Source organism: Amphimedon queenslandica, unplaced genomic scaffold (genome assembly GCF_000090795.2).
Source record: "Amphimedon queenslandica unplaced genomic scaffold, v1.1 AMPQUscaffold_13416, whole genome shotgun sequence".
In the NCBI taxonomy this organism is placed as follows: domain Eukaryota; kingdom Metazoa; phylum Porifera; class Demospongiae; order Haplosclerida; family Niphatidae; genus Amphimedon; species Amphimedon queenslandica.
Window position 1 is genome coordinate 190676 of NW_003546348.1, and position 12783 is coordinate 203458.

General features: G+C 40.4%; 2 protein-coding genes across 2 annotated transcripts; both read right to left on the minus strand.

Moving 5' to 3' along the window:
• Window positions 1-286: 286 nt before the first annotated feature.
• LOC100641253 (formin-like protein 5) lies at window positions 287-7133 on the minus strand. The gene is made up of 11 exons (XM_019996239.1): window positions 6959-7133; window positions 6184-6241; window positions 5128-5708; window positions 3658-4895; window positions 2977-3079; window positions 1945-2072; window positions 1689-1778; window positions 1249-1292; window positions 1007-1127; window positions 718-879; window positions 287-637 (listed from the first exon to the last, which is right to left on the minus strand). The coding sequence occupies exons 1-11, from the start codon at window positions 7131-7133 to the stop codon at window positions 287-289; spliced, it is 3051 nt and encodes a 1016-aa protein (XP_019851798.1).
• Window positions 7134-8099: 966 nt separating this feature from the next.
• Window positions 8100-12744, minus strand: LOC100641379 (serine/threonine-protein phosphatase 2A 56 kDa regulatory subunit epsilon isoform-like). Its single transcript, XM_003386490.3, has 12 exons — window positions 12500-12744; window positions 12061-12262; window positions 11643-11839; window positions 11340-11444; window positions 10374-10597; window positions 10157-10216; window positions 9960-10068; window positions 9832-9885; window positions 9561-9731; window positions 8934-9061; window positions 8684-8785; window positions 8100-8561 (listed from the first exon to the last, which is right to left on the minus strand). Exons 1-12 carry the CDS (start codon window positions 12503-12505, stop codon window positions 8471-8473), a joined length of 1449 nt encoding a protein of 482 aa, XP_003386538.1. The 5' UTR covers window positions 12506-12744; the 3' UTR covers window positions 8100-8470.
• Between the last annotated feature and the right edge of the window lie 39 nt (window positions 12745-12783).

A 12783-nucleotide genomic window follows, 5' to 3' on the forward strand; every position in this document is an offset into this window, starting at 1 on the left:
TTACGGCCGCCATAAGGTACAGCAGGAGAGCAAGCTAGCTCCAAGTATCCATCAATGGTGTCCTCGTCTTCCTGAGAGAGACCACTCATCGGTTCCCATATCAGAGCCTCGTGAGACGGAGAGGAACTAGCCCCAGGTCCTCCCGTTGGAGGAGGAGGAGGTTTCTCAAAATTAAAGGTACAGTTTGGTATTGCAGCTTGAAACTCATCCCCAATATTGATTTTACTATACATAAACAAGCAAGAATATAATTGTCATTGAATAGACAAAACTTTTTTAAAGTCCCTTACGGCTCAAAAGGTTCTTCCAAATCCTTGACACCTTTATTATCACTTCCCTTCCTCTGTGGCCATATCTTATTAGGAGTTGGTATGCCTCCTCCGGTCACGCCTCCTCCAGTTGACCCGCCCCCCACGCCACCTGAGAGCAGTACCAGCGAGCGAGCAGGAGAGAGGATAGGGGGAGGGGTGTAGGGCGGGGAGAACGAGGCTATGCGTCTCTCGTGTGGCAGGGTGAGAGGGGAGGGGCGTGGCTTTATGCTGTTGTCTCGGTCAATCCTTTCAAGCTCCTCGGCTGCACGGCAAAGATCATCCAGAGTAGCGCCTTGTAGGCGTGTCTCCTTCTCTTTCACTTTTAGCTGAAAAGAAAAAATATAATTTTAAACTGCCGATCATCACACATGGATTTAATGATATGCGTGCATGCGTGGACGCGTACATGCTCAGATTTATTGTGAGGTTTGTTTTCTTTGTGATTCTGCTTCCCACGCCCACCACCACCGCCACCAAGAACAACAGTGACTCCGCCTTCTTCTGGCTCTACCTTTGGATTATTCTTCCCTTCTCCATCATCTTCCTTCTTAGCTCCCATCACATAGGGCTAAAGGGAGACAGAGTTATATAGTAGAATCAGTCAGTATATACATGTATATATATATATATATATACATAATATTTATATATGTACATGTACATGTACATGTAGATAAAGTGATGTTGATTCTTACTCTGCATATTCTCTTGGTCCAGTCAAATCCACCGTGAAGCCTCATGTGTCCATTGAGTGCTTTGTTGTTTTTAAAATGACGCCCACACTCTGGACAATTTACTGGATTAGTGGTCACTGGCCTAATAATAACAACAAAAACAACAATCATTTGATAATAATATGAAGAACAATGCATCTACATGTATACACATGTAGATGTACAATCACTAAGAATACATGTATAAGATTAATAGTGCTTACTGTGTTTCCTCTGGTTGAACAAATGGAGTTGGAAGTCTTGCATCCTGTGAGAAAGAGAATAACACATAATTACTTGTAATCATAGCATAGCATAAGGCTAAGGCTATCACAAGTACATGTATATGCATCAGAAAAAAATTTATAAAAATGAAGAATTCTCTCCTAGTTATTTTTGGACAAAGCCACCTTATAGTACAGGGACTTTGGCCCCATTTTTGAGCTCTATTGACAAAAAGCTGCAGATCCTGTGGTAACCCTGAGTATAATAGTATTCTCCAATTTTAGTAAACTAACTATAATGAACGAAAATTATGCCCAAACTAAAAGTGCTAAATAAGAATTACTCAACAGCTCAATTCGATTTGCCAATGACCCAATATACATGTACGTACATGTACTACATGTATACATGTACATGTACATGTGGATGGAGCTCTAACCTTTTTAGCTGAAGAGGATGTTGAAGGAGGAGGAGGAGGGATAGGAGGAGGGGGAGCTTGAGTAGGGGGGCCCCCAGGAGGAACAGGCATCTAGAGATATTAGAAGAAAACACATCAAAAGGGCTTGAAACAAATTATGCAATTTACTAAGCCCTTTACAAACAATAGTGTGAAAATTAGTTGAGTTAGCACCTCATACTACAGGGAAATCCATCCAATGGCAGGGGAAGAGTGTATGTGTATGCTTAATACTTACTTGATGGCTCCAATGGTCTGGGGCTGGTAGAGCAAAGTTAAAGGAAGGTATTGGATAGCCAGGGTGGTGATGTGGTGGAGGAGGCATGTGAGAAGGATTATAGTTGAGAGGATGAGGCAATGGAATACCTATAAAGAGACATTACGAAATAATCAGGATTGATATTTTATTAAAATTCCACTCTTTGTAATTGAATTACTGATTATTGCAGCATGTACTGCAGTTGACATTCACTGTTCAAGTATCAACCAAGCAAGCCAATAATGACTGACTGAGATAACAGATTATAATGGGACGGGCACTACCACTATCGTATTCACTAGCCAGCTCTTATACACACACACTCAAGGAGAATTATAGTAAACATGAGAGGGTAATCTTCTATTACACTATTAGCATTATCATGGACCCTTGATATGTTGATTATATGAGAGAAGAGAGTTGCATAATCCATCATAGTAACATGCTGATAGTAACTCAGTATTATAATTGCTCTATTATTATTATTATTGTTGTTGTTGTTATTATTATGCATTGAGGCCCAAGCCCAAATAACAATCCCTCCAATTCTGGGTAACCAATTCTCACTGTCTCTCTCTCACAATGCCAGCCTGTGTGTGAATCTAAAATGATAGACAATACAAAATAGCTACAAGCTGGCATACATGTACATGTACTCCCACAATGGTACATGTACATGTACATTCAAGGACAGTTGATAATCCTGCAGCTGCAAAGTTCAAAGGCTTAGCTGAGAGAGAGAGTGTGTGTGTGTGTGTGTGTTGTGTGTGGTTTTATAGAATGAGGTCTCTTGTCTCAATTTACAAACACTTCTTTTGCATTAACTGTTGATCCAAGGCTATTCATGACACACAATCCAATGGGGGACATATTACGGGTAATATTAGTCACAAATATGCACATAATGATACTCTATCAGCTAACCTGCAAAGAGAGAAAGCTAATAAGACTTAGGTACACGTAGACTAAAGGTACAGTACATGTACATGTGCGATAACCCGCAATATTTACCATGTGTCACGGGTGTGGTTACAGTAGGTGTGGTTGGATGGGAGTGATTGATATTGTTCCCGCCTGACGTGGTCACAGGGGATTCCATTGGAGGAGAAGAAACCTAAAAACAACATTAAACCATTAGAATGACACACTGTGTATATGTGCTTGATGGAAATGGGAGGGAAGTATTACACCTGGTGCTTTAACATTATAAAAACACTATCTCAACACATAGCTTCTGCAAAGACCCACAAACCATTAGCTGGTAATGTGTGACACATACAGTACATGAAGACATGTACATGTACATACATGTATATGTATATAGGTATAGTGGTGTTTTGCAATTGACAGGTACTGATTCCATAGCTATTAAAGATAAAAGGAAACTGATTACTGATGCATTCAGTTTCTTTTAAATACTATGCAACAGTAATAATATGGTCAATAAAGTAATAAATTTAATAAAAAATGATGAAGGTGATACTGATAATAATAATAATAATAACATAGATAATGATATTGAATTAATGCTCTCTGCATGCAACAAATTGGCAAGTAAACTTAGTGCATAATAAATTAAATTGATAAACTAAAATTCATTTAGAAAGCTGGGTGACAACAACCTACATGGGATAATGTACACAATGTACATGTACACAGACACAGACACACACACACACACACTCAGGTTACCTTATTACTAGTTGAAGTAGGCAAGGGATTAGGAGGAACGTTGGGTGATGGAGACTGAGCAGCAGTTGACTGTGGAGGATAGCGGCCAAATGGATCATCAGAAAAATAAAGAGGATGAGAGAGACAGTCAGAGTGTGGGGGAGGAGGGTAGGGAGGGAAGTGAGGGCTGGTGGGGATAATGAAAGGATGGTAATGCTGTGCTGAAAAAGGAGGATAAGAGTGAGGGGGAGGAGGCATAAAGGAAGGATGAATATGAGGAGGGTAGGGATAAGGGGAAGCATCGTGAGAGTAACGAGACGGAAGAGGAAACTGATAGGGTCCCTCCATTGGGATACTAGTGGGTGTGGTTTGAGATATAGGTACAACATTGCCATCGTCAACCAAAGGGGCGGGCAGTTGTGGTTTCTCAGAAGAGTCTTCGGAGGTTGATGGTTTTTCTTGTTTTACGGCCACTTCTTGGTTGGTGGGAGTAGCCAAGGAAGTCCCATCGTCGTTAGAGGAGGCAGAGACAGGGGTGTGGTCAGCTACTGGAGGAATGGTATCGTCAATGTTCCCGGACTCAACATTTTCTGATAATTGTAACAGCCCCAATATCTGATCTTCCTTTCTGACGGGCTCGGAGAGCGACCCAGTCTCCTCCTGAGGCTCCTCCCCTTTTGGAACCTCCTCCGTCTTCACTAGAGGAGTGTTAGGAAAGGACTGAGTGGGTGTGGTCTCCTTATCTTCCTTCCCCTTTCTTTTAGGACGTCCTCTTTTCTTTTTTGTGGGTGTGTCTTTAGTTGGAGTCTCCTCGCTCTCTTCTAGGCAAGTTTCTTGATCCTTCATCCCTTGTTTCATTTTCTTTCCTCCAACACTTTCGCTGGGAGACTCAAGTTGCTCGGACTTAGCCACACCTCTTTTGCCCCGCCCCCGTCCCCTCATCCGAGGATTACATTTACTAGATGTATCTTCTGCTGTGGATTTCTCTGGAGGTGCTGGTTTTTTAGCTGCCGGTTTTTCGGACGGAGCCTTTTCAGGTGCAGACTTTTCTGGTATTGGTTTATCTTTAGTAGGAGCTGGTTTCTCGTTAGATACGACTGATTCTTCATCACTCAGTCCTTCCTCATTCTCCTCCTCCTCTCCTTTGTTCTTCTTTATGTTTGGCTGGTCGGTATCATCTGATGCTGTATCATCAACCCCTCTCTTCCTCTTCTTCTGTGCTGATGGTCGGAGCTGAATGAAATCAACTGTCTTAATACCTAAAATAATAATAATAATAATAATAATAATAATAATAATAATAATAATAATAATAATAATAATAATAATAATAATAATAATAGTATAATGCACATATCTTTTTTGCTTCCAAGGATTAAGGCTTAATGTACAAACAATCAAAGATATACAAGTAACTTGTTTACATTTCAACATTGCATTATTTGAAAGCGTCATATTACAAACTAAACCTTAACGACATCTCTTTCTTACCAGCAGCTGCAGCAGTGGCACGAGTCACACGATAAGCAGCAGAATAAGACTGGGCTCCAGCCCCTCCTTTACGAGCAGGACCTTTGACTAATGACTCCTCTGGAGTGCTACTTTGCTCCGGCTTTGAGTCCTTCATATTCTGACGAGAGATGCCACCACGACCACGACCTTTCCCTCCCTTGACCTTTCCTTTATCATCAGTCTCAGTTTCGTTCCCAGACGTGGTAGCAGACCCAGACAGGTCCTCTTCTCCTTTGCCTTCCTCTTCAGGTTTGGGATTGAGACGCCTTGTGCGTTTGTTAGTGGGTGTGGTCCTACTGCCCCTCATCTGGCGAGTGGCTGGAGGAGGAGGCAGGTCCTTGTCTTTCTTTTTTGTATTATTAGACACGACATCTGTTGATGGAGTTGTTTTGTGTTCAAGAGATGCTAAGGATTCTGTCTCCATGTTATCATCAACCGGTTCATCTCCTTCTGTTGCTTGTTGCTCTTCATCTTCCTTGCAATGCTCCTCCTCTTCTTCGTTTAATGGCTCCTGCTCCTGCTCCTGCTCTGTCTCCATTGGCTCATCTTTATTGCCAGAACTAGAGAGAGAAAGAGAAAGAGAGGGGGGGAAGGAGATAAGTTTGTGTATTAGTATAGAAAACAAGACCATACAGAGAGATGGAAGCAGATAGGAAAGCTATAATGAATTCCCATTGATAAAAAAAGAGAATAAGAGGAAGTGAGAATGAAAAAGGGAATAATAACAGTCACCATTAAGGTTTCAATGTGCAATAACAAACACTGAAACTATTTGGAGCAACAGAGAGGAGTGAGAGAGAGAGAAAGAGAGGTGGGAAAGCATGTATAAGAAGAAATGCAAGAGATGATGATATGATAAGAATAATCTGCAAGCAAATGCCATTTCAAAACATTCAGGATGAAGATATTATAGTTATGATACACACAAAGGGAGAAATACACACATAAACATTACACATACACAACACTACAGTATGCATGCATGCATGCATGGACCCATAGGCACTATTAGCAGTGACATAAAAATATACTTACTCTTGCTTTGTGTTGTCTTGCAAAGTGGATAACAGGACAGTGCCTTGTTCACAGTTGCCTGTAGATAAGGGAACCATTATCATCATCATAATTATTGGGATAACAACATTGTTGCTATAATAAGAGGCTTTTAGTATACCAAAGCCAGCTCTACCCAGAAGGACGTGTAAATGTATATGTATCTCTTAAGATGACTACAAAGGCAACATTTAAATAAACTGGTACATGCAACTGCTATCATTTAGAGGAAATGGTGAGTTTCTCTCTGTGTGCATACACAAAATCAACTGGAATGATGGATGTCAATTTTAGCTGGCAGACTTATATCAGTTGTACATGTATATCTGTGTACATAATGGAGGGAAAGGGGTTGGCAGTGTCAGCTAGTGTTAGCTATGCATGCACGGAGTGGATTCCAGCTGTTGATCAGGGTTGCTCAATGTCACAATTCCCTAGTCAGTTAAGTATACCTAGCAGTAATGACTAACACTGTTGTTTTTACTTTCAAACTAAACAGAGTAGACAGAGAAAGGAGACATTGAATAATAATATTAAGGAGAGCATGCTTAAAAGAGCAAAAGGGAAAGAGTAGGGAGAGAGAGATATATACAAAAAGAGAAAATGGAAATGGAATCTCTTTTCTCTCCAAGTGATGTGTACATATTGATGCACGGTAGCTACACTCTCTCTCCCTCTCTTTGACATGTATGAATTCTATTTGGCAGAGCTGCTATGTACATTGTTATGAGAAGAGTCCAGCTCTGGTGAAACTCACCCTTCATTTCTGTAGCTCCCCCTAAATCCTTCTCCTCTTCCTCTTTTCCATTAGGATTGTTAGATGCAGCAGAGATGGGCTCACTCTCTCCATTAGTACCAGCAGGTGGAAGAGTAGGAGGTGGTGTAAGTTTACTTAATGACAGGTCAGCCATGTCTTCCTTTGCTGGATCCATGGCCTCTGGTTGGTTGATATTCTCCTCAACTGAGGAGAGGGTATCAGTCATCAGAGGAGAGGAGACCCTGTACAACAACTGGTGAGGTATTCTAGGCTTGGTTAGCACCTTTCTCTCTACCTCTGCAAAAACAGCCTTTTGTGTGATCCCTCCCTGCAAATGGAGGAAATGTCAGTTAAAAACGCACGCTCTTTTCCTCTTTCTCTCTCTTGTCACAAAAGACTAGTCGTGGCAGAAAGAGAAGGCCTGCTTTGTTGCTGGTCCCTTCGCTCAATTCTCCTTTTTACGCTGGCCTTTGTGTGCGAGTATACACAACGTGTTTCTTCGCCCGACAGCCGACACACTTGCGTATGAAAACCGCTGCTGCTCAATACCCCACACAAGCTCTCAGCCTCTCCCTCCTCTCTCTTTTAAGAAAAGGAGGAGAAAGGGGGAGAATGAAAAAGGCAGCAGGTAAAAGCCGGATGGCTCCCTTGAACGCCAGCGGAGAACGAGCACGCGAGGAACAACACAATATGGGGAGAGACAAACACTTGTCAGTCACATTTTTGCAAACTCACACAGACGTCTTCAGCTTCTGTTTGCCTTTACAACAGGACCTCTTCCTTTAGAAAGGGAGCAGGCAGGCTCCTAATAAGAGACTGAGAAAGAGAGAGATTTGGAGGAGGAGGAGAATAAAAGAGCTACACAGCTAGCTGGCTCGTTGGACAGCAGCTAGGATGTTGAGGCTCAATGTAGTTGTGGTTTCCGTCATGACGTCAGGCCTAGATCTGCACAACCCCCTTGCTTCTATTCTGCAAGATTTACACCATAAAACCTCCAATGAACCTCGATTCTTCCTTATTTTTGCTTCTCTGCAGCGCAAAAACCAGCTTCTTTCATTTTAAATGTGCTTTCTCCTTTTAAACAGATGAATGGCAATACAAGAGATACGAGCCATGCGACAATAATTGGAACGAGACATTACACCTTACGTCAATGCTAAAGCTTGTCTAAAAGCAACAATATCACATTGACAAATAATGGGATGACAAAAGTAGACACCAACAAATATAATAATAATAATAATAATAATAATAATAATAATCATTATAATAGAATAATATAAATCCTCTCTCGTGTCCAAAATATTACAAATTACAAAATCTGAGATGAGCTTTTTAATAGGTTACAACTGCTGCATAGATTGTAGTACATAGACAACAAGAAAGAGACAAGAGCTAATACGGAGAGCGAGAGAAAACAGGAGAGAGAAGAAGAGAAAAAGCAAAGAAAAGAATCTACTAGCTTTGCTATATTTATATATAATAGTGTATAGAGTGCATGGTCTACATCTATCATTTTTTTGCTAATTTCATATCGTGTTCTAATTTTAGCCTGTCTAGCTGTTTCCAGAGCTCGTTCCTATCCTTCCCTTTCTTGAGTTCCCTGTAATGATGAAAGTAGGAAAAGAACATAATTAGAGGAACATAATTAGAAAGGCCATGCATGCAGATAATTAAGTATTATAGTGCTAATTCTGCATAATGACAAAGATGCCTTTGACTCACTTTTGTTTCTCTGCTTTGTAAGAGTCTAGCAATTGGTCAAAGAGCTTGGGATTCATTGCAGTCATTGCTTTTAGGACATTGTAAACCAAAGAGACAATGGCCCTGTGGACAATGAAAGGGATTATGATGGGGTAACCACAGAATGAGAGGAGATAAAAAGGAAGGAAGGAAGATGAAGGAAAGTTATGTAGAATGTAATTTGCATCAAAAAAAGAGAAAAATGGGGAAGGGGGCTTTTAATTTGACTGACTTGTTCCAATGCTCTTTGGAAATGCGATATAAAGCATCAAACATGATGGGCATTATTACTTCAGAGTTCTCCTGTATCAGGCCAACAATGTACTCGTTGTTCCAGAAATAGAGTGCTCTCTCTGCAACCTACCAATAATAAAAATAGAGGATTCATCATACAATGAAATGGATCTATGATGATGTATGATGATAGTTATATATTATTAATATGCGAGACTAAGAGGAGAGCAAATGCTTGGAATGCAGGGAAGTTTAAGGCAGTCAGCAAATTAAACATATGTTTAGCTACATACCACTGTGTCTTAGGAGCAAATGGCATGATCAGGTATGAAATTATAGGAATGGAAAGTTTGAAACCAACTAATGACAGCTAGGGCATGGAAGTAATGGGGAATCAGATTATAGGAATGAAAACAGAGTGAGTACTACCCAAAACACTTCACGAGCCAAATTAAGATAAAAGAGAACTAATAATGTCAATGTTTATATTAAAATGCACAACTCTACATTGACAAACATATGCTATACACATAACTAAACACACAAACGCTAAATGTACATGATACATGTACATTAATGTACATGTACATATAGATTAAGCAAGGACACACACACACACACGTACCTGAAAGTGTGGACTAGAGACACATTTAGCCAACTGTCTGAACAAAGGCTCCTGTATTGTAACAAATTGTGGAGCGTCAATGATGTCCAATATCTCCTCTATCTCTCCTAAGTACATGACCTCCTTCGAGCTATTGGTCTTGGGCCAGAACTTAAACAAACCGTGTAGGACCTGCAAGAAGAAGAAAGCAATAGTGTCGAGTGACTCCATAACAATTATAAAGCAATTACAACAAGCTATGGCCTAATCGTTTAGTAGTGACGGCTCATACCTGTTCTGTGAGTGCTGCATCTTTCTCTAAAAACTGGACAACACAGTAGGCAAGCTGCATGGAGGGTAGAGAGAGAAAACAGACATAATGATAGGCTACAGTGGGGAATGGGTTGTATTGTATTTTACCTGTGCTTGATATTGGGCGAGTGATTTGGCTTTGTGCAGCGGTAGTAATACCCTAATGAGGAATTGCTTGTGTTCCACTTTCAGGGGCAAAGCAAACCCATTTATTATGCTGCAGGGAGAGCATTCGAGAGACAAAAGGAAAATGAAAGATATATAAAAAAGAAGGAGTCTCCATCAATACAGATTAGTGCTGTTACCTTCCTAATATCTCTAAGAGTTCGGCTATACCTGCAAATCTTTCTGTTTCATAAACAAATCTGCACAATACAGTGACATAATAATATAATTGCATTACATCATAACAACATACACACACACACATTCTTGGAAGGCTATAAGATATCTCTCTATACAAAACATGTGCACTCTCCTCAGGCCAACATATCAAATTAAAACTTTAAAGACTCTCTTTACCTCAGGAATATGTAATTTATGTGCTTTCTTATGAAAGCTCTAAGACCTAAGAATTTCCCGTATATCCTGTGCAAGACTGTCTTGAGGTAGTCCCTTTCTCTTGGGTCTAGGGAGTCGAATAGCTCGAGGAGCTGGATCACAAACTGCTGGTCTATGTACTTCTTGGCTATGGAAGCCTGCATCTCTGGACTCTCCAGAAATCGTAGGAAGAAAGCGTAGACAAGCTGAGAAAGAGAACAAAGGTCAGGTGAGAAGAGAAGGAATAGCGTCAAAGGGAGAAGTTAATTAATAAAAGGAGGAGTAATATATATTTATATATAAAGTGTTAAAATCATAGGATGGCTCAAGTCTAGTAAACAATTAACTACACATTGATATTGATATTAAACATAAGGAACATGCAAAGGAGCGAGAAGCAGCTGGATAATATCAAATACTACAGCATTCTATCATGCATGACCGACCAATCAAGACCATAATCAATTATAAGACAAAATAGTAGGAGAGTGAGGAGGTGGAGAAGAGAGAGAAAACAGAGGAAAATGAAACAAAAAAGAGAAGATAAAATAAAGATAGTACATCTAATAGGGACCAGTACCACCACTACTGTGTGCTACCAACTGGCCTAGTATTGACTAACTGTAAATAGCTTAGATCATAGCAAATAGGAAACAATCACTACAACATGGTAACTACAAAATGTTAATAGGAGATATATGACAGCTGCTGCTCCAGGAGTGGGGATGGAGCTCAAAAAAGAATTACTAGGCATTTGACAGGTCTAGTGAGAATGAATGAAATGGGCAAAGCAAATAGTTGTGAAGAAATTTATTAAATGAGATTCTCTCTAGTGTTGCCAGTGTTTATAAAAGCAAAAACAAAGCCAGTACCAAATTGGCAGGAAAGAGAAAGAAAGAAAGAGAAAGAGAGAGAGAGAGAGAGAGAGAGTAGGGTCTAAGCTCTTACTTCTAAGTGAGGCCATGTTAGCTCTGTTGGAGGTTCGTCTTCATCAGGATCATATTCGGTTCCCTGCTCGAGTGGGGGGAGTGTTCTAAATGCATTAGTTGTCATCTAAATAAGGAGACAGCAATCAAATTCATAATAAGTGAGTAATAATAATAAATAATGTTAGGCCAATTCCTGCATTTTTATAAGCTGATTATGATAATCAGAGGAGAGCTTATTATACATGTAGCTCCAAAATTTACTTATAACATGTACATTGTAGTTTCAAAATTTACAAATGTAGTACAGAGTAGTAGGACATACCATTCTAACTATCTCAGGGTAGAGTGGCTCAGAGAGAACCTCCTTGTAATTAGTGATATAGTCTAATATCTCGTTAAGAGCTGCTCTCTTTATTTCCTTTGCTCTGAGGTCAGCCATTGGGTCACTGAAATCAAACACATAGCAGCACTGGGCTATCTTCTGGAGCATGAGACTCTCCCTGTCTCCTTGAATGGAATCTAGAGAGAAGAGAAGAGAGAGAGAGGGGGGAGGGAAGAGGTGAGACAGAGTGAAATTGTAAGTTAATAGGAGAAAAGGAGACAGTTGTTGTGAATGAAAAGGATGGGTAAGAGTTAAAAGAGAGGCAAATAATATACAACTACCCAAAGGTAAACAGGAAGTAGAAAACTCTTGGACATAATATTTGTTGTTTTAAAAATTGATACCATGCAATTATCACCTTTTAACAGTGGGAGTGGTTTGTAGTCTGGCGGGGGTTTCTTAAGATTGTATCTCGAAGACGACTGGGTCTGCTGGTTCTTTCGATTGATGTGAGACATTTTACGAAAAGGGTCTGGAACAGGTAGAGATGACGACTGGACCCCCAGCGGAGGGGTCCCAGCCTTGGGCGGAGTCTTGCCCAAACCTTTTGATGCTTTCGACTAAAACAAAAAGAGGAATGTGGCGTAAAAAAACAAAAATGCTCCCGGCTTATGACAAAAAGAGAAAAAATACGTATCCATTTACGTATTGTTACACGTTATATCAAAACAAGCTTTGCAGGAGGAATAGCAACCCATTTCTGTATATACAATACTGCTAGAAAAACAGGTGGGCCCAGATCATGCTTAATTACATTAGTGCTAGTGTCATGAGAGCAGCTAGCCCTCAGTACTTACTGTCATTTTATTCTCTCCTCTCTCTCAGCAGGGGAGGTCGTGGAGGAGACAGACACAAACAATGAAAGGTTCTCAGCGGCTGGTTGTCGAGTACTGCCTCCTCACTGGATAGGGAACAGAGAGCAGGAGACAGGAAATAAATATCCAGGCTAAGGACCAAGTAGACTGTAGTCCCTCTCTTAATGAGATAAAGAGAGAGTTTAAGAAGGAGAAGAGAGAGAGAGAAAACACTTGGAAGCCTCTCTCTGTTGGACCACACCCCGGACTGTTGTCTATGTTGAGGG

Bases quoted from the DNA above. Each gene is read 5' to 3' on its own strand.
- LOC100641379 (XM_003386490.3), bottom strand. The intron at 11,840-12,060 runs GTGATAATTGCA...TCTTCTCTCTAG, and splicing joins ACCACTCCCACTGTTAAAAG to ATTCCATTCAAGGAGACAGG. The intron at 9,886-9,959 runs GTAAAATACAAT...CCCTCCATGCAG, and splicing joins TCGCCCAATATCAAGCACAG to CTTGCCTACTGTGTTGTCCA.
- LOC100641253 (XM_019996239.1), bottom strand. From the start codon at position 7,133: ATGGATCCAGCAAAGGAAGACATGGCTGACCTGTCATTAAGTAAACTT. The intron at 4,896-5,127 runs GTAAGAAAGAGA...TTATTATTTTAG, and splicing joins TGCCACTGCTGCAGCTGCTG to GTATTAAGACAGTTGATTTC. The intron at 3,080-3,657 runs GTAACCTGAGTG...TGTTGTTTTTAG, and splicing joins CTACTTCAACTAGTAATAAG to GTTTCTTCTCCTCCAATGGA.